This window comes from Diorhabda sublineata, chromosome 2, assembly GCF_026230105.1.
Source record: "Diorhabda sublineata isolate icDioSubl1.1 chromosome 2, icDioSubl1.1, whole genome shotgun sequence".
Classification (NCBI taxonomy): Eukaryota; Metazoa; Arthropoda; class Insecta; order Coleoptera; family Chrysomelidae; genus Diorhabda; species Diorhabda sublineata.
The window spans coordinates 6211666-6238838 of NC_079475.1; the positions used below are offsets into that span (position 1 = coordinate 6211666).

General features: G+C 31.4%; 2 protein-coding genes across 4 annotated transcripts in view; one reads left to right on the forward strand and one right to left on the reverse strand.

Moving 5' to 3' along the window:
* LOC130452643 (disintegrin and metalloproteinase domain-containing protein 11) overlaps window positions 1-27173 on the forward strand; it is a 768870-nt gene that overhangs the window by 427270 nt on the left and 314427 nt on the right. The window lies entirely within an intron of this gene.
* LOC130452644 (cytochrome P450 6a2-like) lies at window positions 7766-18866 on the reverse strand. Of its 3 annotated transcripts, none has more exons than XM_056792001.1 (8): window positions 18779-18866; window positions 17611-17923; window positions 13874-14107; window positions 13617-13800; window positions 11036-11205; window positions 10779-10980; window positions 8235-8486; window positions 7766-7961 (listed from the first exon to the last, which is right to left on the reverse strand). In XM_056792001.1, the coding sequence occupies exons 2-8, from the start codon at window positions 17917-17919 to the stop codon at window positions 7798-7800; spliced, it is 1515 nt and encodes a 504-aa protein (XP_056647979.1). In that variant the 5' UTR covers window positions 17920-17923; window positions 18779-18866; the 3' UTR covers window positions 7766-7797. The 3 variants fall into 3 exon arrangements, with proteins under 3 accessions (XP_056647979.1, XP_056647980.1, XP_056647978.1); XM_056792002.1 differs by having other exon boundaries at window positions 17611-17927; XM_056792000.1 differs by having other exon boundaries at window positions 17611-17927; window positions 18210-18856.

The window sequence follows — 27173 nt, forward strand, 5'->3', positions numbered from 1 at the left end:
CTCTTAGTAAATCCTAACCCAGAAAAACCCGGGAGGAGATCTGACCCATATAGACACATTGACCCTTATCTAGAAATTGTATAAGCTCTTATTTGTTTTTCATTTGAGGAGGGCTCTTGCAGTACAGTCAACAAGAATTAGAAATATTAGATAGATAATTAGAAAATTTAAAATCAGAAATAGATATCATTTGATAAGAGTTCTTCATTTTAGTCAATTCTCTTTTTATTGAGCGTTCTTCTCACGAAGGAGTCATCACAATTTAGATTCATCGCTTGATATAATTAAACCTAGTTTTGGTAGCGTCTAATTTTTTTGTGAGATAAGTTTGAATCCATGATGTAGTTGCTTGTTAAATCTATATTGACGTTCTCAAAGAAATGAGTGCAGTTTTCGAATGGCACATTCATTTTCTTAGGTAATCTTCAGTTCCTTTTCAGTTTCTTTTATGAATGTAAAATTGTATTTTTCATAGTGAAGTTTTAAGCAAATTTATGTCTAGAAATGAAATTTGGAATGATTATTTTCTACATTAAATTGAAAATGACATTTTTGGACAAAGCTAAATTTGGAAAAATCACAATTCCCTGTATTAAAATACCCAGCTTTCCGGTTCTTGTTAAAATTAATAAAGGCACTTTGTGTACAAATTAAATAGGAAGTAGCAATTTCTCATAAAAATTAAATTCGGAATCATTTTTGTCCTAATTAGGATAAAAAAAAACCTTTTGTTCAATATGAAACTGGAAAAGATATTTGGTGTCAATTAAGTTCAAAGAAATGATTTAATATCAATTCGAAGTTGGAGAAACTATTTTGTACAATAAATTTGTATAAGGAAAGCCAAGAAGAGGTTGGAAAAACAGTTTTGTACACATATAGAACCATTTTTTTGCAATTAATTCAGAAAAACTACTTACGTATATAAATTTGGAAAAATTCGGAAAATCATTTGTTTATGACTTTGGATTTGGAAAAATCGATTTTTTGGTTAAGTTTTCATAAGAAAAGCCATTTCTGTCGAAATAAATATGGAAAAGCACTTTTATATGAATAAAAATTTGGAAAGATTATTTTACCACAAAAATTTGTATTTGAGATTCAATTTCCGTTAAAATTTGATTTAGAAAAACACTTTTATATGGATTGAAAATTGGAAAAATTCCTTTTCCTCAAAATTTGGATTGAAAATCCCATTTTTGTTGAAGTGAAATTCAGAAAATAATTTCTATATGACTTTGTATGTGGATTTCTGTCAAATTAAATTTGAGAAAGTACTTTTATATGAGTATTATTTTGGAAAAATCACTTCTGAACCTAATTCGGAAAAACACTATTATAATAATACAAACACTGGAAAAATCATTCTTTCACAAAATTTGGATTGGGAAAGTCATTTTTGTTCAAATTGAATTCAGAAAAACGATTCTATTTGATTTTGAATTTGGAAAAATCAGTTTTTTGATTAAGGTAAGATGGAAAAGTCATTTCTGTGAAATTAAATATGAAAAAGCACTTTTATATGAATTTAAATTTGGAAAAATCATTTTTCCACAAAAATTTATATTTAAAGTTTCATTTTCGTTCCACCTTGATAAAGAAAAACACTTTTATATGGATTAAAAATTGGAATAATTTCTCTTCCACAAAATTTGGATTGGAAATGCTATTTTTATTGAAGTGAAATCCAGAAAATCATTATGCGGATTTTCTCAAACATTTGTATGTAAGAAGCCATTTCTGTCAAATTAAATTTGGGAAAGTACTTTTAAATTTAGTACTATTTTGGAAAAATCACTTCTGCCTTATAGTTTGAACTTAATTTGGAAAAACACTATTGTGACGATTTAAAAACTGGAAAAAGCACTCTTTCACAAAATTTGGATTGAGAAAGTCATTTTGATTAATTAATTTGAAATCATTTTGATAGAACTTTGAATTTGGAAAGATAAATTTTTCGATAACGTTTACATAGAAAAAGCTATTTCTGTTGAATTTAATATGGTGAAGCTCGCTTATATGAATCGAAATATGGAAAAATCATTTTTTCCGCAGAAATTTATACTTGAATTTTCATTTTCGTTTAAACTTAATTTGGAAAAACACTTTTATAATAAGTCAAAATTGAAAAAAATGCTCTTTTACAAAAATAGATTTGAAATTTCATTTTTGTTCAAGTGGAATTCAGAAAATCATTTCTATACGGCTTTGAATTTAGCAAAAATAATTTTCTATGAATTTATAAGGAAAAAGCCATTTTTGTCAAATTAAATTTGAGAAAGAACTTTTATTTGAATATATATTCGGAACCATCATTTTTGGTTCTAAAATTCTTATTGAAAATGCCTTTTTTTCAAATTTATTTTTAAAAAGCAAATTCATATAATTTAAATTTGGAAAAATGAATTTTTCTATAAAGATTTGTTCCGAAATAAGTTGCGAAAAACTACTTATTTGTCCAAAATTTTGCTATCGAGAATAATTTTGACGTTTCCACGTAATTTACGATTTACAAGATCCAATATGATCTTCATATTTGACAATTATTAAATATATTTCTTTGAATTATATAATGATAAATTTCAGAAGTAAATCACCTTACAACGAGCTTGATTTGTTTATATTTTTCTTCTTCTTTCCATTTTTCCTTTCGTCCTATCTAGGACATCGAGAATGTATTTATTATCCATTCAACCATTCCCTCAAACTTCTACTGTGCTGCGCTAGTATCATTATTTGATAAATTGTCTGTTGTCTTTGCTTTTCTATATCTAATATGTAATTGTTCCATCTTTTCTTTTAATCTGCCCCTTCTCCTTCTTTCCATAGTCCTTTTTTTCTATATTAATTTTGTTCCCTATCTTGTTCAATATCCAAACTAGTTTAAGATTCTCTTATTTATTTTTTCTTCGATTGTTTCTCGTTGTTTTCTCTCATTTTCATAATTTCATTTCTCATTCTATCTATCCTAGATTTCCTTTTTATTTTTCGAAGTTACTCTACTTTCTATTTTTTTGATTGAATATATTTGTTTATTTTTCATATTTCCTTCTATCTTATATTATCTATAAATCACTGACATAGTACAAAAATCAAAAATACTACACAATATAATATCACTCTTCTTTATTTATGACGAGAAAGTTTTTTCTACAGATGTGAACATATTTCGTGGTCAACAAAAATTCAGGAACTAGAACGACTTTATTGGAAAACAGAAAAAATACTTTTCTCCTAAGCAGACGCGTTTCTAAATTGTTCGCCTCAGGGGTCAAATTTTTTCATGTTTGAAAGACTGCAAACAAAAAAACAGAATATCTTAAAATGTTTTATTTACTTTTATTCAATTTCAAAATCTATATTCGCAGCTCAATAATAGCAAGATTTAAATATATATAAACTACTTGCGCGTTCTAAAATAAACTGAATTTTTGATTTTTATATAATAAAAAACTTTATTACAGATTTTCTAAATAATTGAGAATAAATAAATTCATTGAAACTTGCCGATTTCGTGACGAAACATTTCCCATGTATATAGAAAAAGCACAGAATCGATTTTCTTCAATCGTTCACAACGGATAAATATAGAACATTCCCGTTTACTACAAGACGATCTCTTCGACAACGGAGCAAATAGATATTTAGTCAATCAAGAAGCAATAAAAATGCATGATTTCGTTAACAAAATCAAGAAATCTTAGAAAAAAAGAGAACTCTCATGTGCGTGTGAGAATTTAGGCAAAAACACTCCATAGTGATGAAGTTGACAAATCAAAAAACTAAGATAAAAGTCTATAAAAAGGTTTCACCAGTTCAAATTCAGTTTTGATCGTCTTTAAGTGAGTGAAGTAAGTTTTCGAAGAACCTTAAGAACATTTGAATAGTCCGGATCATTGTCTCAAAAAAGAAATGTGATTCCACGCTAAACTAGTGGATTTCATACCTAGATAGTGGTTGAGGTCATATGTACTGCAATCCAAAAGACCTTCTTTTATCACTATGGCCCTGAGGATGCTAAGAATTCATAGTAAAACTTCTAATATCCATCATTTCAGAAAGTACAGAATGCGGTATATGTCCAGCTGCCAAAAATCTTTATCTTCTATCCTAATCTCCCTCAAACTTCCAAAAAATGTAGCAGAATCCACATACTGCATTATTTGTAGTTTCTAGCATCTCTCCTTTGATTTAGAAAAAATACTATTAGCATTATGGTCCGTTGAGTCCTTAATTGGTCGTCTCTAGTTCTTTGCCTGGAGGTGGAAAAAACAGAATCCCTCTTTATCATGTATCTCTTAACGTATTCTCACTCGAGTTTTTCGGTGTGTTCCATATTTTTCAATATTCTTGTTATTTTCTTCTTTCACTAGTAACTAGAAAAGAGCTGAACTATTTCAGCAGAGTCTGGCACGTGGGATCAAAATCTGAATACAATCATATTCGATCCAGTGTCCCGGAAAAAGCGTTGAAAACAGCAATCACCTTGCTGTTTTTTAGGAGGTGCAAGTTCCTTAGACTTAGACTTCCTATACAGTTTAGTTATCCTGGGATGGTTCCTTTTCTGCTCAGATTTGGCATGATTATAAAGATTCCCAGAGTTCTACAATACTAGAAGTAACTTTAAACTAATGTGGATGGAATTCTGATAGTAAATGATGGAAAAAAAAATTCACTACCTCGGTTGAAGTTTAGAAGACAGGGTGATGATAGATATCCTTGATGATGAACATACTTGCGTCATTTGTCTCTTTTTATGCCTTTTCATCTTAAGAATACATAGTTTTATGACAGACTAAAAAAAATTCCCATTTACCACCCTATATATATTTTATCTCAAACTATACAATTTTATTTATTCTCGCTATATTTATTTCGGATATTTTTGGTCAGCATAACGGCTGAAACAGAAAAACGTATAATAATATAAGAAATAATGGATCGTTTGGTTTTGCTCATCACCATTTTTTTTCAGTAAAAGCGAGTTGGTAGCTACTATCCATATATATATATATATATATATATATATATATATATCTGGTAGTCAATACGATGATTTATATTTTTATTTTGGCGTCTACTCGATTTATATGGATCTAACTATATTCATTCGAATTTAAAGTACTTTTTGTTGTATTCGAAACGACATAATTCTATATTTGTGGTTCTCTAAATATTTTCCAAACCTCCTGAAACTGTGCGTCCCCAATATTCCCAAATTATTTTTTATACTGAAACCTGTGTTGAAGATTTATTAAAAAATGAACCAATAAAAAAATTTATCTGGAAATTTTTTTGTAGAGTGAGAAACGTCAAAAACAAGGCATTAAAAACGAAAGGGTGAATGATAGTTTTGAAATTTCATGACTAGGTTTTCAATAAACCAATGACGTATACATTTTTTTTCTTTTTATCAGCAACTTGTAATAGTTCAAATCTTGAGAAGTTCTCATTAAACTCAACATTGTTTGTTTTAAACCAAGTGATAATTCCATTCCATTCCTGGAGACAGTTATGCGAGGAACAATCAATATTTCATAAATATGCACGGCACTTATACCAAAATAATAGATGGAAAACAATGTTTACTCCCCGTATTAAATTCCATTACATCATCTCCACTGTTTATCAATAAAAACATCGAATTTTGAACATAAATTCATTTCTATTATAGGAATCCGTATGTACACGATCTTTTCGAAATTATGCTGTTAGAAAGTCTGCGATAAGCATTGGCGTGGTTTGGTGAGATTTATTTAATTCATAAATTTCTTTGAATAAATAAAAATAATAATGTTATTCAGACCATGGGCGATTGAAGGCTATGAAATGACACAGTGTAGTGAGAATAAAATTAATGATAAAGATTTAGATATACAAACACATAATATATATATATATATATATATATATATATATATATATATATATATATGTACATAATTTATCTAGATGAAACATGGTTTGACAGTCACGATGTAGTAAATTTCAGTTGGGTTGACAATAGTAAAATTTGCTGTTTAAATGGGCCATCTTATAAATAGTGCAGTGGCAAACAGTAAATTTTGAAGAAAAAGTGGCAATTAATGATAGAAGCATGAAAATTGGTACGTCGGGCAGTGATACCAAAAGAAAATGTGAAAAAGTGGGGTGAGCAATTTTGACGTTCTTAGGGTCGATTTTACATATTTTGACGCTCCTATCAAAAATTTCAACAACATTTCCTGATTTTTGTGAAAAATACGTCAAAATTGCGGTTTTTCTTCAATAGACCGAATACATTTTTCAGTATCGAATTTTCAATACGATATTCGAGTAGTAGAGGTCAAATATGACATTTTAACGTATATATGAGCATCGAGTAGATAACAAATTGTTTGCACAATTATTGACAACGATAGGCACTTAGATCGGTTTGATGGAAGGTGGATGTGGTTCTTGATGCAAGCACGATCTACTGCTCTACTTTTGAACTACAATGAATTGTTTAGTGCACTTGAATAAGTATGCACTGCATTAGCGATGGTTTCTAACTTTATGGCACTTTGCCCAGGAAAGCTTCAATTCTCCCCAAATCTTTATTTATTTTTGCTCAAAAAATCCTTCTGGTGCGATAGAATCACAGACATTTTTTGATAATTCGGTGACCAATTACGTTTTCGTTCCATTATTTGCTGGTAACAAAGAAAGTCGAGCATCTAAAGCTTTAGTCGTCCTGTATAAATAGTTTTGGGTAAAGTGATTGGAACTTCTTTGGAAGTTTATCTGGACAAACCTCTACTTTCTATTCGTTTCATAAATTCATACCGTGGTCCTTGCCAATGCATAAGGTATAAATACTTAAAAGCTTACATCTAGAAGCTAGTTTTGTACTGCTATTATAAACAGAAAGTTAAGTTTAAATTAGTTTCCTTATTATTCACATATCAAGCTGATGTTCAAGTGTTGATTATTCTTCTGAGTCGATTGATAAAGTAGACCAATAGATGGATGAAGTATTTAACCAACTATGAATATGCTAGAGCTACAATTTACACTAGAAAATATAAGACATATGCATTTTATGATCAATTTACCAAGAATTATTGATTAATTAGAGTCGTTGAAGGATCTTGGGGAACCATAAGAAACGTAGTCAACACAAGTAATTTATGAGCGCTATAAAGAAACCAAAAGTGTACTACAAGGGTACTACATTTCACGTTGGATACCGCGTAATTCGAAAATTAAAAAAAAAAGCTTGTGTCGATTGGTGCAAACGCAAAAGACTTTCATCATATCATGACAAGTAAAGAATCATGGATCTATGCAAATGAATCCGAAACTAAACGATAATCGACACTATGGGTCTTTCAAGACGAGAGAAACACAACCAAAATTGTTCGCGCACGATGCACTTCGAAGCAAATGGTCAATTTTGAATGGTAACCAATCACAACAGACGAATCATTCCCAACCAAAACAATGCGAGCTCCAACACATCAGTTCAAACAAAAACGTCCTTTAATAGTCCTATTTTCGCAAACCAAAAATAAATTGCGTGGTCAACGTTTTTCTGTATTTGAAGAAGCGGTTGATGCGTTTAAATCACATGTTTTTGAAGTATTCCAATTATAACTACGACATTTAGTTGAAACGCATGCAAAAGTATTTTGATCTTTATGGAGAATATTTTATTTGTCTCAAAACTTAAGTAATAATCCTCGCACACGTTATCTACGTGTAAATATCCAATATTTGAGATAGGAGGAATAAAAAATCAAAATTAGTGGAGTAAATTTTTTTATTAAAATCAAATTAAACTCGTTCAAATCTCAAAAATATTGGTTCTGTAGTTTGTATCAAGAAAACTCTCTCATCAAGTTGTACAGGAATCTTCATACTTGGACTTACGTTCACTTTATATTTTGACAATATCCTAACAAGTCCTGTTTTTACTTGCATTAGTCCAAATCGTGAACCTGAAAATATTCAATAACTTATTAAGAAAAGATTTAATCAGATTGATTTCAACCATATGTTCATATTCTAATTTTTTCTCTATTTTTATAATGCCAACATTCATTTTCGCTTTCAATTTTTACAAGAACAATATCTGGAGTCGGCGTATCAGTACTGAAGAGAAAACAGAATGGGACCATGTTATCAGTCCAGTTACTCTATAACTCTCTTTATGTGAACCACCAATTGATTTTTATTGAGAAAAATTGTGTGCAAAAAGATATTTGACTTACCAATGCAATTTCTAGGACCGTCTCCAAATGGTAAATAGCAATCTTGGTTCAAAGTATGTTTATTTTCTGGACTGAATCGATCTGGATCATATTGTAACGGATTCGGAAAATATTCATGATCTCTATGAAGACTAATGATCGGTATAGTGATTAAAGTGCCTTTTTCTAAAACCTTATCAGTATCTCGAAGTGTATATTCTTTCACAGATTTTCTTTGTAAAATTGGAACTGATGGGTAGAGCCTAAGACTTTCTGAAAACGAATCTTATTTTCAATAGTTTATATATTTAACAAAAATTGGTTACATCTAAATTTTTCTCCTTTCTATATTATAAGAAACGCTATTTGATATTGTTAAGAATGCCCAAAAAGATATCGGTTACTCTTGTCAACGGGTTGTAAGTCACTCTTAGATAATAATAATTCATGACCTATAAAACACCCTATATCTAGTAAGTTTCAACTACAAAGATAGGAAATACCTTCATTTTTTCATTTTTTTATTATTTATTATCAGTAAAAAACAGTTTGTTCAAAATAAATTCATTTATTGACATAAAAAATGATGAATTGAACAATACAAAACAAACCTTCCTATGACACATATTCAGCCAACATTTTGAACAGATTTTTACTTGAACATTGCTGGCTCACAGCTTGTATCTAATGCCCCGAATTTACACATATTCGCACCTGACAGAAAAATTTCAAATTCAAAATTATAGACTTATTTCACAGAAAAATATATTTCAATGTTTATTGTTGTATTTCAATACAGTGTAATTTGAGTTTTTTGTACTTCAACTGCATATAGTAGTTTTTAAAAATTAATAATCCCACCCAATCAATAAAATATAGTTATCATAACGATCTCTGATACTTATTTAATGGCTTCAACTCCAGCGAAGTCGTAGGTAAAAACTAGTATTTAGTAATAATGCCAAAATATAGTTTTGAAAAGAATTTTCTACAACCTCGAAAGGCTTTGAAAGAACTTAACATTCCAAAAACTATATGAGAATAATTATTACAAAGTTTGAAGAATTGCTTAGTTCTTTGTGGGAAATAGCTCTCAAGCTTTCAATTTTTTTTAATCTTTCATTGCTCGTGAAAACATTAAACTTTGTAGCGATAAATCGAAGTTATATTCTTCTTCTTCCCTATACTTTTTATTTGCTTCAAAATTAGTAATTAGTTTTCTATATAATTCGATGCATTTCCGTGTATTTCACCGAATTATTCGTTATTTTGATGCGCGATTTCACTCTACACGTGACTGAACTCATCAAAATTGCTCTAAATAATGAGCCAAAAAATATTAGACCATACTAACCCTAAGGAAAATATATCTCAATGAAATGTTAGATTGATCAAACTTCTGGTCAATAATTACGCATTTTTTCAATAATATCCTCAAACTACTGATATTATTGTAGGGATATTGAATGAGATTAATATCCAAGAACAAATTCTGCGGAAAGGAGAGTAAATCTTGTATACTACAAGGGATGTAAGTATATTAACTAGTTTCAAACTTGAAACCCAGTTATCGCTATTACTCCCCACTGGTAAATGTTACCTCCATCCCTTATAGAATAAATAATTAATTATTATCGATTAACTTACTATATAATCGTATCGATTATCTCGAGAGATCTAAAATAATCGATTATTTTACGAATAACGAGACGTAATCTCTGGAATATTGAAAGCTCTATAGGTAGTTAACTATTTTGTTGGGGAGTATATATAATTGATTTCCACCCAAGTGTTCATAATAATTTTTGGAAGATAAAATTTGATTTTTCCTCAAGTCGGTATGAAAATGTTTTGATAGATTTTGATTTAGTGAAATTTTCTTGATATTTTTTTCTATGCATTTATTAAATAGTGATTCAGCTCTTTCTCGACATTTTTCTTTGAACTTACCATATGTACAAGGACATTTCCAACAATTATTCCGAATTATTTCAATAAATATGATATCAGTATAAGTCATAAACGACATACATTATCCTAATATTTCACTAAATTGGATCTGTATACATAGGGTAGATATCTCAGTATTTAGAAAATAGACCAAGAGGTCATCAATACGATAAAAAAAATACAACTGCATTAACGAACCATGAAATATGAAAAAAACATAAGATTCACAAATTATTGATACGAAATCTAATACAAGAAAAGAAGAATTTTTTAGAATGATACACAATTTAAGTGAAAGTTATATTTCTATTTTTTAAATTCTAATAAAACTACAAATAATTTAATTCATTAATGCTACTTATTTGAGAAGAAGGGACTAAGGAAAAATTAATTCGTCGTTTTAGAACAAAGTTCTATTTTGATTTCAATCCAATTTTGATATTCATGAAGGTGATCTATAAATCAATATAAATAAGCAAATTGTCAGTGTCAATATCATATTTTGATAAAGACTAAAATCAAATCGAAACGTCAATTTATTTTTATCTTTCAAAAATTATTGAAATGATTAAGAAAAACCAATTTTGAAACATATATTATATATAAATATCTTACCATCTATGACTTGTTGAAGATAAGACATTTGATTGAGTGTGTCATAGGTCAGTTTTCCATCCGATTTTTTCAACGTATCCTGTATTTCATTTCTCAATTTATCTTGAATATCTTGATTCCTTGCTAGTTCATACAATGAAAAGTTCAAAGCCGAAGATGAGGTGTCGAAACCAGCAACGAAAAACAAAATAACGTTGGCAACCTAATGAGAAGATTCAAAAAATTGTGAACCCTTGTACATTGGTTTTTGAACTTACCAGTTGATCTAAAGTGAAAGGGAAATCTGTATCTTGAGTTTCTTCCATCAAATTCATAACAAGCTGCAGAAAATCATCTCTTTTTACATTGTTTTCTTTTCTATACTGTATAGTTTGAGATATTATGTCTTTGAAAAATTTCAAAGCTTCAGGCTTCGTACTGGGAAGTCCTTAAAAAGATTCAATAATAATTATAGAACTGTTAACGTTCAGTATCTGAAGACGATAAGTTGGTTATCGAAACGCGTGTCAGACAGTGTAATTGCGAGTGGTAATGTGAAAAGTGTTTTTAGTATGAATATCATCAACGTTTCTATAATTTCCAACTAAGTATTATTGAATCAATCACAATAAAAAATTTAGAAATTATCGAAGAGAAACATAGAAATAATTCACGACCTAAAAGTTTTAGCATCCAGCGGCATAACAATAGATTGGCATAATGGGCAAAATGACACGAGCCCTCAGCCGGAAGAGGTCTCCAGCTCAAGAGAGTCGTGGGCACTATAAAATTTTTATTACATTATTTAGTATTATTTGAATTATCTACGTGCATATACAAGATAAAGAGAAAATTTCCATGAATTTTTTGGAAAAATTGTCATCCATCCTCTTCACGTTTACACACAGCACTGTTGCTGTAAGAATGGGCGTATAGATGGCGTTGTTTATGCGTTGTTTATGCCCGTCCATATAAAAAGTTGTAAAAGTTTTAGTATACATTGGTATAAAATTGAAAATTTTCAAAAGCATAGATATAGTAGAAAATAACAAAAGATGTTTTTTTTGAAACTGCAATAAATTCAACAATTTTTTGGAGAAAGTGTCAAAATTGGAATATATTATCATATCATATTGTCATATCAATGAAAATAATAATAAATGATATTTTGACGAAAAACTAAAAGAAGTCGAAACGTCAAATTTTCATATGTCTTTAAAAAAGTATACAAGAAACTAATTTTATAACAGGAGAGACCTAATATCAAGAAGAAACATTATCATAGTAATATTTAAATATTATTCCATATAAATAATAAAGAAGAGTCTGGAAAATCTTCAATTTTAGCAACATTAAAAACATTAAATCCAACATGAGTGGCAGGACGTAACGATGCCAATTTTGCTTTGAAATTTTGGTTTATTGAAGTTCAAGAATCGATAACAAAAATTATTTCATCAAATTCCAAAGAAGATGAGGAAAATGTTATTCTACTGGAGAAGAAGACTAGAACTCCATTATGGTTTTCCATTGCAAAATTTTACAAACCATTGACGTTGCCTCTAAAGCACTTCAATCTAAATCCATCGATCTTTCAAATTCCTCAAAAAGCTTCAAAAGTCTCACTGGAATACCTACAAAAGTAACGAAATTACAGAGTTTGAAAACGAAAGCAAATAGTACAGCAAAAAAATTGTCGATAAACTTTGATTTTTTAAAACTCGTCAGAGGAAAGTCTCCATAATCCTGAGAGCTTGTTTAAAGTGATCATATTTATTCGTGTACTAGTCATCATCACTAAAAGAGAGAGAAATGCTTTATTGTCAAAGAATTGTTACAATTTGTGGACAAAAGCTTGTAAAAACTAAAAAACAAGAATAATAGAAACCACTTTTCTGTGAATATGCCCTCAAATGATTACGAAATACAGGAAAATATAATAACAATTTGATTTCAATTGGCAAGTTATTGTACATTTTTTTGTATTGTATTTTTTTGTATTGAGCCGTTAGCCAATTCGCATTCGCTCAAATTAAGTTCAGATGGATCAGTTCAGTTCTTTGGAAACTGATCTTAATGCAAAACAGAAGGAACTTTATTACTTAGATAAAGCGGTAATATCTAACTCCCATGGATGTTCCAAAACTTTAGTTTAGGAACATTAAGACAGAGAATATCAGAATCGCACCTTGATTGGAGGGTGATTAGGTCACTAGGTACAGTGTCATGAAATTAGAGTTTTTTCAAGAGAAACTAGTGTCGTTTGCAAATAGACCATGTCGTTTATGAGCAGAAGAAACAAAATAGTACTATTGGTTTGCAAAAAAACATCGTTGTATCGACCGTTACAAGCTAACTTCTGTTGGTCATCGTCATCATTACCCAACTGTGATTGCGCTTTCTGGGAATGAATGAAATTGTTTCCATTATCAGTGTACCATTTTGCAAAATTTAAACGATTTGTTGGAAAATTCGTATTTGTCTAGGAAATTCTCAGTTTTCCTTCCGCTTTGAATCTACATTTTTTGTAGGAAAGCTAGAATAGATTTGTGTTATTTTCAACCATTTCTGTGATTGAAAATTTATTTAGGAAATTCTATGGGACAAGAAAGCTATTCTACCCATTGAACATTCAGAAATTCGCAATTTGAAGATGTATTTAACACTTCTACTGCACAGACAGCCCAATAAAAAGAAACGAAAACATTTTTTACCAAAGAAAAAAATGTGGATACGGTATTTATATTAAAGGAAAATCAATAATTGCAATCTTGAAATAAAAGTTCGTGTCTTATTTAGTGATTGTTATTCATATGGAACATGTCTGCCATTAAAAGAACAACATTAACGATTACTTACTCATTTTTAGAGCTAAATCTGGTGCGAAGTTGCTAATTATTAGCGCTAATAACTCTAATATATTACGGCGTGTCAGTATTTCCTTTCCTATGTGCCTAAATTTGTGATTAGGATCATTAAAACAATCACTGTTTAATCCGAAAGCGCAAGATACAATCACGTCTATCGTGAACATACTCATACACTGAAATTTCGAAAATGTTCATAAGGATTACACATTAACTCAAATAATTAATAACCAGAAAATTATTATTCACCTCTTTGGAATCTATATCTTGTTTTTTATCTATAGATTTCTCTATTGCTCCCAAAAGTCCTTCGGTTGTTTGGTCTATCAACGGAAACATCATTTTCATTTTTCCGCTTGTGAAAGTTGGTGTTAATTTGGTTCTAAGGTTTTTCCATAGAACTTCATCAACGTTAAATAAATGGTGGGTGATTGGTTGATATTTCTGATAATAGAAACCTCTGTCTATGAAATATTGAAAATCCTAAAAAAATTAGTTTAGAAGTACTTTAGAGTACACTAAATGGCTACCTTTATAGCTTGCTTAGTGTTGTTAAGAGTTTCAATTCAAGATGTCTGGTTAGATTTTCCAAAAATATCAGTTTTTGGTTGTTTTAATAATTCAACTATGAATTATATCGTGAAGAGATGATGAAAAAAGACTTGAAATACTAAAATTGATATTTCAAAAAATTTGGAATTAACTCAGTCAAAAGAAGTATGTATTGGAAAAACGAGGAAAGATATATCCTAGCCATGTAAGAAAAGGAATTTTTGTATTTAGATATCTCTAGAAATTACCCATCTCAATTAAATTGTTGTTCAAGAACCAAAACTGTTTTTCACGAAAATAATTATACCCATAGTTTGTACACTTAGATACATACAGGTTTCTTTATCAATACTGAACCTAGACATAAATAAAAACATTAAAAAGACATGTTATACTGATGGAAGTATCATCAAAGGATGTGCTGAAGATTTAACTCCAATTACACTGTTCTGCAAAAAAAATTTAATCGAACCACTTTTCTTGTTGATAATTATGTAACATGACGTCCTCGATCCAAACTACCGTTTTCTTCCATCACCTTCGTCTTCCACCATTTTTAAGGGAGCTCCCTACTTCTATTTTCTCCATTTCTCGATAATAATAGCAAACTTATGGATAGTTTTTTGATTTTAAAAGGTGAAAAGATCTGTTTAGGATTGAAACAAAAAAGAAATGTACAATTACTTGATTCTTGCTTTCCTTTCATACCATGAGGTACAGTTGTCTCGTCCCAAAAACCAGCAGTACTTTGCCAAGATGCTTGCACTCCACTCCCTGAAAATCTCTCCACCAATTTAGCGATGTCTTGCTTAAACCGTTTCACGTGTTCATAGTGGATACTTTCCACTTCCATAGCAATTCTCAACGTGAGAGACGTAATCATCACTTTTGTGGTTAGTTGTTCAATAAACGTCGATTCTTGAAAATGTTGTCTAATTTGGGGACCCACTAAAACTCCTTCTTTGATTCTAGCTTCACTAACAGGAGATTATTTATTCTTTGCTTTCAAAAATTGCTAAATCAATCTAAGTTTGATGTGCAGAGATCAATGGATCAAGGGCGACATCTTTTTTCATAGAGGAAGATCGAAACAACGCAAACCTGTACACGTAAGGTATTGAAAGCACCGGCGTCGTGCAATAAATATGCCTGTTTCTTTATATTTTTATTATTAATCTCATATTTTTGTTGTTTTATTTTAATTTCCATATACTTATATAACAACACTTTGGTACAAATTTTATTACCTGCTTCGTACGCTTAACGGATGGAAATTGAAATATGTAAAAAATTAGTGAAAAATAAGTAGGGGATGTCTGACACAAACCGAGGGTGATAAGGGAAAACTGAGGTCAAATTTGGATTCATAAGGTCATTTTACATGATAATCGTCCAAAATGGTGTCGATTTTTATGCAGATCGGTGTACCTTTGGGTAGAAAAAGTCTTGAAGGCACATTAGAAAAAATTATAAGAGAAACTGTAAAAAGATGATTGAAAATAAAAAATATGAGATACATATATGGAAATACAAAAGAGAAAAGAAGTTGACAAACCAGAAACCAGACAAGATAAATAATTTATGCAGGATAGGAGTACAAAAATAGGGGCGTATAAACACTTATCAAAGAAATAACATTTATAAGATGGATATAGTCCTCCTACACGAAACGATATACAAGAAATAAATATTGACGTATTTTTTTACAGGAGAATTCAAAATCGGGTATATTGAATGGATTTTTTAGTAAACCAACAGTTTAAAGATAGATTGATAGGCTTTGTACCAATATCGGATAGATTATGTGGCATTAGGATAAAAGGAAATAATGGATACATGTTTATTGGTAATATACATGCACCAACAGAAGAGAAATATGAAGACACAAAAAATATATAAAGTAATATATGATCATCATGAGTACCCACTTTCAGAGAAAAGAAATCTATAAAAGAACTCGGATGATCCTAGGTAGAAATGATACAAATCAGATCGATTATGTTCTAATACAACATTATCCAAAGCTAATCATGAAAATTAAAACTTATCGTGGAACAGACATAAGTTTGGATGACTTTTGTAGGTGTCAAAATATAAAAAAAAAATGGAGAAAACGAAAAAAGCAAGGATGAAACAAATTCTATACAACTTGGGCGATTTGAAGGGAGAAAATATTGAAAAAAGATCTACGATAGAGTACTTAAGCAGCAGAGAAGAAAGCCAAAAAAAAGCACAAAAAAGGAAAAGTTGGGTAGATGATGAATGTGACAGTGGAATACAACAAAAATTAAACCAAGGCAGGAAATGTTGCAGAATAGAAAAGTATGAGTGAATATAACAATAATATGGAAAAAAAAGTAAAGAAACTGTAGTAAGAAAAAAGATAATCTTCAGAAGATGAAATAGAAAGTATGAATATGAAAGAAAGGAAATTAGAAATTTTTACTAAGATGTCGAAGACAGAAAATTTTTCATGATTACTGGCAGGCATTAAACGGGATAACCATCATAGTAAAAATTGATAACAAGACAAGTGAACCTTTCAAAACACAACAAGGATCAAAGAAACAGAAATTTTAAAAAACAACTGCCAGGAGTAACAGCAATGCAGGCAGCCTTAGAAGAATATTAAGATCGAAAGAGATATCCAGATCTACGGAAGTTCTAATGTACGAACCAATTTTGAGACGCACCCTGATATATGCCCGTAAAACTTGGGTAATGACGAATAAAACTAAACAGAAATCGGAAATGTGGGAGAGAAAAATACGAAGAAGAATTTTTGGAGGAAAGCAAACACAGTTAGGATGGGAGAGTCACGAATCAGCGCGTTTATAAAGACAAGAAGTTTATAATTGCTAGGTCACTTAGAACGAATACAGACTCGTCAAACGAGTTACATGGAAGATACCAGAAGACAAGCGGAAAGAGGTAGACCACCAAAACTATAGAAGGAAGTAGTAGAAGGAGACCTTAGGAAGAAAAACATCTAGAATTGGAGAGAAAGAGCGATAAATTGAAAGAATAGAAACACGACAGGGTATACAAAAAATCACCTGTTAAAAAATAAAAAAAAAAAATAAATGGGAAGATCAGATTGTACAGGATTTATAAAGTCTAGGAGTGTGTGACTGGAACAGACAGATGGAGAGGAGAAAGAAATAATCGACTCCACAAGAGCACGAATTGAACTCTATATAAATACTTGTTCTAATTGAAATACATTTTTTAAAATATCAATTTTCTTCATCAAGAGGAGAAGATATCATTTCTTTAGGTTTAATATGAACATAGAAAAAATAATGTTTGTGATACGTAAAAAAGAGTACTCAAAGTCTCGCACAGTACACTTCACTTACATTAATTTACGGTTATACCTATCGAGTATATTCACTTCTTCGTATAAAAAATAATTATAAAATTTACAGTATTACCTTTTTAAGAATATCCTTGATATATTGGGGATCAGTTACCATAAATATAGGCCAAACTACACCGTAGAATCCTCCGAATTTCCATCCTCTGTTTTTGATTTGTGTATACAAATCCATCAATTCCAAACAAAATCCTTTGGTATAACACAAAAGCTCGCGTCGATTGCCATAAGGAAATCTCGGTTCGAGATATGGAATTTTCCTTCTAGCCCAGTATTTGTAGGAATATAAGAAATAAGCATAAATCGATAAAGAACATATGAACAGCACGAGAATTACGTTCATAACAAATTCGCAAATCCAGTACATCCTTCTATCTAGAAAATATGAATTATATGAAACAAGTTATGACTTTCAGCAATCTTGCAAAATACAATCACTTTGTTTTAAATTTTTTTTTCATAATTTGTTTTCAATTTTTTTTATTCTTGGCCATCTTTAACTACAGACAAGGTGAATAAAGCTTCATATAATGTACTACTTTGAGATATTTGAGAACCCAGGTAGTAATATAAGGACTGTTGATAGGGTAATAAGAAATAGGCCAACACAATGTCGTGGTACGATATACACTTTGTCTTAGTAGGTTCGGTTTATACCTTAAGATGCACCACTCATTATTTGTAGCTAATGAAAAAAAATTCTCCATGCCGTGGATATGAACAACAAACAATACAGCTAACAGTCACGATTACGTCATCTTTGTTTCAAACCTTACAAATTTCCCCCCTCTTTTAAGTATATTGGAAAGTGTCGGAATTATACTCAAGTATCAAGTGATAACCTGACTTGTTCAGGTTGAGGCGTAGCTCTGGATGTCACTGTTCATTGGTAATAACTTGTACTATCATCACGATTGGATGTAATTAGCTTTTGTTAACACTAGATATTCGCGTCGTAATGATTATTAAATTCACATTAAATGAGAAATTTCACGTTGATCGTCTTCAACCGATTCCAGTCTATATTTGAACCGTTTAACTAATTCAAACACACTTTTAGGAGGGGTTTTAAACGGTCACTCTGTATATATCTCAACAACTTTTATTGTACCAATATATCGACACATTTGTTGTATCCAAAATATTTGTATGTATTTTAAATGGTTTCACTTTTACTTCAAATTTGTAATAATATATTGTTATAAATAAATATTATAAAACGTAACCTTTTATTATTCAATTTGTGTCAAAGAAACTACATAGGTGTTAACCTAAATAAATTACACAACAATAAATTTACAACTACCAGGGTCTGAAGGTTATTTTATCCTCACTCCGTTTATAGATAAGCTGCTTATCTGTAATTTTTTAATTATAAATAACCGCTTTTTAAGTGGTAATACTACATATCTTATGAATAGGACATTGAAGAATTCAAATAGTTACAGTGTGCATCTATCAAATTCAAAAGTTCGTTTTATGCAGAGATAGTCCGGTAAATATGAGTAAACTATTCAACTAAACTGTCCTACTCCTTTCAGTTCTTCAAGAAATTTTTGTTCCTCCGATTTTTTTCGGTTATAACTTAGTATCCTGACTATTAGCATTTGCAATAATTTCGAATTATGCTAAGTAGTCAGAAATTTTCCTTTGCTATGATTTCCGTTGAAATAAAAGAAATTTCAAACCCTTCAGTGGCGAGTATTTATTTCTTTGGCAAAGATAGCTCTTAATTTGGCGAAGATCTAATTTATTGATTAAAATTTTCTTTTTTAAATTGTTCTTCAAGGTCTAAATAAGCTAATTTCAGTTTGAAAAATTTGGGTTTCCTTTTTGGATGAGATATGAAATATGTATCTTGTAGAATACCTTGCCAAATAAGCTGGTTTAAGGTTCGCGGCAGAAGTAATGGAAACAGCAATCGACCGGTCCATCATTGTCTCATCCTTTGACACTTCTGGAGCTTGTGAAACATCATCTGCATCAAAACGTTCTTCAACGTATACATCTAAAAATTTGCACGTTGCCTGAAGTAATACATCTTCCCTCTCCAAATTTTCTTCATTTTCTTCCTTACCTCTAGAGTCCGCCTTTGGCTTAGGAAGTAATGAAAAAATATAGCCAGCTCTAGAAGTAAAATTTTTTCTTGAAAAAGAAAAAAAATGCTAACAAATTCCTAAATAAAATAAATTTTGAATTGAGATAAAATAAATCTAATTTATCAAATTATACTCCATTGTTTGAAATTAATAGGATTTAAAAAAAATAACATTTTTATTAAAGTAATAACTTTTTTCTCCTAAATTATAAGTAATGTTCAAACCATTAGCCGAATTGGCAATGTATCCTATATGATACAGATGGTAAAATGTAATTGTCTAGGTCAATATCAATTGATTTGATCCAGTTTTTGTTCAAAACAGATGTTGATATGTCAATACAGGTGAATCATAATTTAAAAAAGCAGAATTCAGATGATAAATGATAGTGAATTGACTGAAAACTTACTCAACCGGAGGTCGGTGCCATTTCTTTGGATGAGGCTGATTTCACTGTTCCAATTTGCTAATAAATAAACTGGAGGTTACTGCACAAGGCCTAAAGAGACGATGCGGTAGAAAATGGAACTAAAATCAAGACGCTAAATTTAAACGAAAAATCACAGAAAGTCATGAATCTTGCAAGTTACACTATCAAATTAAGGGTTAGAAGCTTGAAAACCACGAGCCATTATTTGGATTACATTCTACAGAAACCTATCCCATTCCTGAATTAATAAGTCACGAAGATCTCTAATCGATTTATTAAACTTCAATCCGATATTATCCAAGCAAGGTGTTCTTATGCAAAATTAGACCTAACAATCAGGTATTAACAGAAAAGCGACGGTCCAGTAGCTTTAGTTCGAGAAGATAATCTAGCAAGTGGCCTCCTAACAGTTCACTCACTTCTCGCAGATGATTTCGAAAGGGAGACTGCCGTGACTGTTTGATTTGGTAGTATGGTCCTGCCTCGTCCAGGATCAGGTCTTTGCGTTTCTTCGAACGGCTGCAATACTCGTTGCACACTAGAGAAGCACGTTTCTCGTCGTTTCACGCTGACCACGGCTTTCTTCTGGAGGTGCCACAATAACAGAACTTCTGCTCATGAAATACACCGATAGTGACAATACTACACAAATAATTTGCAGAAAAAATGAAAAAGATAGAAATAGAAAATATGCGAATGTTGAGAATTGATCTAATTGAGTAATCATGTTCACGTTAATTTTCAATTTAGTTAAATTGGCAGGCGATAAACACATTTTGATATGTTGACGCGACAGCGAAAAAACAAAATGAAATGGCCAATTTGTAATTTCAAGAATTGTTAAGTATTGAGCAAAAATCTGACGATTGTTTAGCAAGAGTTTTGTTATTTAAAACAAGTATTGTCAAACGAGTCAAAGGATACCTTTTGAAGCTCTGTTCAATAAACTGACTGATTTTGTCAACATTGGAGTTCATCATTTCTCAATAAAGAACCCAAATCCACTGAAAATAACAACAGATGAAAATGGTTCTTAAGAATTTTTTTCTGTGAAACGTTTATCAAAATAACGTTTTGCTTTGAATCATCAGTAAGAAAATTTTTATATTTTTATGCAATGTGATGTTATCTTCCGGCATGGCAATTCAATATTTCATATGCATACTCCATAATATTTATTAGATTATTTCCAAAGTATGGAAATGTATGTATGTATGGAAGTGTATTTTCTGCGCAATCTCCAGCTGTACACAGTACTTGTTATCAACGAAGTACCGACAAACCGTCCCAGAAACGGTTCACGAAAGATGCCTAAGTCGGTTGGAACACAAATCAGAATCGTTCGTATAACCGGATTCCGTGTTCCAACCACCATGCTGGAACACGTAATCTCTATTGCGCAGAATTGGAACCGTAGGGCTTTGTATGGGTCGGAACGAACCTATTAAACGTATTACATTGTCAATATTTAAAAAGCGATTGATTGAAAGAGAAGCAATTGTAGTTTTCATAGAAAAAGGGACTACTCTAAACAAGTTACGACATGTTTGAATTGAGGAATAGGAATTTTCACATATGAAAACCGACATTACTCATGAGTAATGAGTAATTGATTTGGTTAGAACTATTCTTCCTCTTTCTCCATTTTATCATTTCCAAACAAGTTCTATTTTTATTGTATTATTCATTCGTTTCTAATTCTCTCGAATTAACTCATCTTGAGTGTGTTTTTTATAACAAGCAATTATGAAAAGAGAAAAAGCGTAATGAAACGAATCATATATTCATGTTTGCATATCCATAACAAATTTCAATTGTAGCTTAGACCGACCACTATCTTCATTATTCCAGTTTTTCGGCCACTGTTCATTGAATAAGGTCCAATTTCATCAGTACACCAGAAGTTAGTTGTGGAGCTAGAGAGATATACACGTTACAGAAATCAAAATTTTACATACCTTTCCAGGCAGTGCAGGAAGTATTCTTTGGTGAGTGCCTTTAGGAGCTCCTGCCGTTTTTTGCTTTACCGCTTCCATCGACTCAAATCGGGTCCCTTTCAATGTAGATATTTTTCTAACCTTTCATGGAAATCGGAGCAGACCCGTTGATGTAAAAGCTTTTGGTCAGGAGTCAGATTTTTTGACACCAATTCGTACAGACTTTTGTCATGTTTAATTCCTCGTGTAAATTTTTTTTGTCTATTTCGATAACATTTGACAAATACAGTTCTTTGTTCGGTCTTAGAGCATAAGGTTTTTTCACACGAATCTGTGCTATCTATTTTTTCCTTCTAATATTCCACTTTTTTCACTGTTCTGCAGCGAAGGCTGAAAACTTCATCACACTATATCACCACCAACCGCTTGACATAGTTGATAGTTGTGGCCACTCAGCCTTCTTTAAATGTATCCTCTCCTGTTTTCTGGAATATAAAAATCTAAAGCTGCTTTCACGATATAATCCTTCGTATCTGTTTCTTTTAGCAGATGCAGTTATTCAGCAATAAATATTATTTTGGAAAAATATTTAATACTGATTAATAGAGAATTGAGTCAATCTTGGAACCCCAATAAAACAGATAACAATTATTACTCTCCTCCACCCCACTGTTAAATATGAAGCATGACACTGCCACGAGTTCTCCTCAAGCAGCCATAGTTCAGTGAAAGTATTCAGGCAATTCAGTGTGAAATAAGATACCGAAAGATGAAAGTTACGGGGCCAAAGATGCCTCCCGTGCTTGTAAAGACGGTTTCCCGCTTATTTAATTTTATAACTACAACGTATAACGATATTCAGTGTTTGAATATCAATCCCACGTCTATTTTTCAATCTTTTGGAATCACTTGTGAACCATTTTCATTGTATTTTCCATGTACCCGGCGTTTTACGAAGAGGAAAAACTCTAGACATCCAAGAAATTTCTATACTATTGTGTTTTCAGATTTTCCACCTTTTTCGATAAAGGGTTTTATTATAAAAATTATTCTACATTCGAATGCTCCCCTTAAATATACTCCCCTTCTCTCGCCACATACCTTTTCATACGTTTTTTCCATCGATCAAAGCAGTGTTGGAAGACTTCTTTGGTGAGGGGTTTTGGGGGCTCTGCTGTTTTATGCTTTACCGTTTTCCATCGACTCTAATCGGGTCACTTCCAAATCAGATCTTTTCCTAATCTTTCCAACCTTTCAAGGAAATCTGAGCAGACCCGTTGACGCAAGAGCTTTTGGTCACGCTTAATTTGGTTGATTTTGAACTGTTTCCGGAGTTTAAACAGTCACAGGGCGACTTTATCGCTGGTCATCTTCAGTATTCTCTCGACCCTCACTTAAGCGCTTACACCACTCAAAAACACGCGCACGAGATAGAGAATTGTTTTCATAGGCCTCTTGCAACAATTCACAGCACTCAGGCGGGGTTAATTTTTCATCCCACACGTCTAGGGCGCACTCTAGGCGCGCAGTCTCGTAACCAGTATGCAGCATGCTCGGAATAAAGTATAATAAATAGAAGTCGTTTACAAAGTAGAAGGCACTTTTCAGTAAATATAAACTCAAATTGTTGTGAAATGAGGGAAAAGAGGATTTCAATTGGCAAGTGATTGTGCATTTTTTTGCATTGTAAAATATGGAGCGCCTAACTAATTATGAACGTGGATTGGATAGATAAAGGTCGTACTCCACGTTCCTGAGTGGATAGCCGTGCAACAACCTTTATGAAATTGGAGAAGCGTGCTAACTTTTTTTAGAAATGATGAATTTTGATGAAACGGGTACTCGTTCCAATGTCGCCCATGATCGTATTTAAATCGATTCCAATTTCATTTTGCTCTTAAACTTAAAATTTGGTGTACCAACTTTTGATATTTCATTTAGATATTACCATAAAACGATCACAAAATCAAAATAGAATGTTATACTTATAAGTTCAATTATGGAATTTATGGTAAGAAAAAGTAGGAGTTTGTATGTGTACATAGGTTTTTCCCGTCCAAGCTGGCTGTATATTCAAGAAAATAACTATAAATTATTTTAGTTTTACTTGTAAAAATAACACTCTCTTCTTCGTCAAATTGATTTGCTGTCTATATTTAATAAAAAGTTCTGATAAAATTTTTGTTCTTTGACAAATATTTGTATATTTATATCCCTATTTATTTGTCTTTGGGTTCCTTGGAGTTTCTGCTTGGTTGCAGTGAGGATGACACATAATACAAAATAGGTTTATTATTCTCGAAATGTTCAAAGCGTTCCAAAAATAGAAAAAGACTAATTGACCCAACTAAAAACATCAATGAATTTCGTCAGCAGGACGTAGGCCATAAAACATAGCTTCCATTTGCTCGTTACAACGATTCTAACGACTTTTGCCGCAATTAGTAACACAGAAAATACTTCGTTTTGGTCCGTTTATGAAAATTAAACTGTCACCGTGGTTCAGTTCCTAAAATGAATCATGTAGTAGTGCTAGTTTATGGATTTTAATAAACTAGCTTTCAACTCGACCTATTTTTATTGAGAAAATAATTCATCTTGATTCATAGAAAGGTTCTCGGTGCTATTCATAGTTCAAATAAAGTATGTAATTGAAATTATAATTGGGAAAATGATTCATTTTCAATTTTTTATATTTGTTTGTCAGTGTTTTATTTAGACTTGGAGTGTAATAAGCCCATGAGAAAATCGAGTACCTCCAATATTATTCATTCATTGAATTATTTGGAACACATTGAAGCATGTGTTTCCATCAATCATTTCTAATAATTTCAAACAGTCAATCACTTGCTTCTAGTAACTTACAGGCAACCTTGCGCAGTACATGGTCACTCTTCCAATGAGAGTTTTTCTAGTTCGTTCTTAGTTCAAAGAAAGGCCAAAAACCTCTCATTTATACAGGGTCTTTCAAAACGTTTGCATGCGAGTTATATTACTGAATCAAGCAAAAATGCCAAATTTAAAAATTTATAACCAAATTTAAAAGTTAGCAGTAGACTTCTTGAACAAAATCGGGTCACTCGTCATGACGACAATCTATCCAGGTGCAACAATAGCTCAATTTCAAAACAAATTCACTCATTAAAACAACCTTTCAACGGACTGAACAACCAAATTCAATATTCGCAAAATTTACAAAAATACTGCACAAATAACTTAATATATGAACAGTTAACTGGATGTTGCTCGAACCTTCCAAGGGGAAACAACTTTTCTCTTACAAGCAACATAATTCTGTAACCAATTATACCATGTCTGGCAAATTTGGAATAATGCGTGCGTCCTGTAGACCAAAACTCAACCACATAAGAAAATAAACCAAACATTAAATTTGTTTAAATTAAAATAGTATAACAAAAAGACAAATTAAACTGCACTAAATAACTTAAATTTCGGGAACCCAGTATGTCAGCAACAACTATATACAAAACTACGAAAGAGATATGAAATATAATATGTAGATATTTCTACTCAACGATAATATGACAAAATTATTTACAATGAGAAGTTGGTAAGTTTATATCGTAAAATGTTTATAACAACAAAAGTAACGCAAATTGTGAGCAGTGAAAATGTTACAGTATTGAAGATGAAAAGTATTGGTTTTGATAATTCCTCCTTAGTTATATTAGAATATTGACTTTGAAGGGATGTTACTTAGACTCAATTGAACTGAGGCACGCTTCATCTGTGTGTGACCTTTAATAATAAATTTCTGTTCAATGGTGACTTTATATTGTTGACTCAATATTAATAGGACATTGCGATGGACTGTATTTCTGATAGTGACACCAGATTATAATCGTTAACGTTTTCTGCTCCAATGTTTTTGCTAGCGTATCGATAATACAAAAAGCGAATGTCGAGGATGAAAGTTCAGAGGCAGTTTAATCAAACCAGTAGCATGAAACATCGTGTCTGAATAAGTTGTTTATGGTATAATTATGTACGTTCAGTTTTTTCCGCTATTAAAATGCATTTGCTTTTGTTGAAGAAACTACTTCCACTACTTGCATGTATGTTGGAATAGTACGGTCTTCACGGTCTATAATCTATATCAATAACAATATGCTTCACTAGCTCATAAGCTCGACTAATTGGCGACCTTTTCTGTAGCTCTAGATCAATCTCGGAAGTCTATTTTTTAGACTGCAAGAAACTTATATTTTACAGAAGAGCTGGAAAAGCTGCAGCATCGCTAGGTCTAGCGTATCGAACTAAAAGGAAACAATACGATGATGGTCCCAGAAGTACTCGACCCAGCGGAGAAAACAAAACAAATTGGAAAAAATATATTCATATTCTAACGTAATCTCTTTCAGCTTCATACACTTTTTCCAGCGATGGGAACCATTACGATACCATATTTTTAATAATCTTAAGGGCCGCCATCACCTCTTCATTGTTGCAAAATCTTTGACCACCGTGCCGTTTTTTCGAGTATGGAAACAGAAGATAATCTAAGGAGGCTCTGTCTAGTGAATAGGGTACATGAGATAGAAATTCAAACTTCAACTGATTAATTTCGGCAATTGCAATAGCAGATCTGAGAGCTGGTACTTCGTCTTAATGGAACAACATCTATTCTCAGCCAAATCCAGCAGTTTTTGCTTGATTTCTTCGCTGATACGCATAATACTAGATGTTGATGGTTTTTCCTTTTCCAAGCTAATCAATGGAAATTATCTCAGGCGCTTTCAAAAAAGCTATCGCTATGATTGTTTAAAGATGGAACGGTCCCCTTGGGAGCCGGTTCTCCCTTTCGAGTCCATTATTTTAATCGCTCTACTGTTTCAGGTGTGAAGTGATGGACTCACTTTTCATCCATGGCTAAGAAACAACACAAAAATTCGGCTTTAATTATGTGAAACATTACCAATGAAAACATCTTCAAGACGTTTGTTTTGTTCCATTTTGAGCAAACGCGGAACCCATCTTGAACACAGCTTTTTCATGTCCAAATTTTCAGTTACTATGCGATGTATGCAACTTTTTGAAATGCCAACTGCTTCGAAATTTCGAAATCTTGAAATTTCATTTTATTTGTATCTTTATTTAATTATTCTAATGTTTGTTCTCTAGTTTGTATTATTTT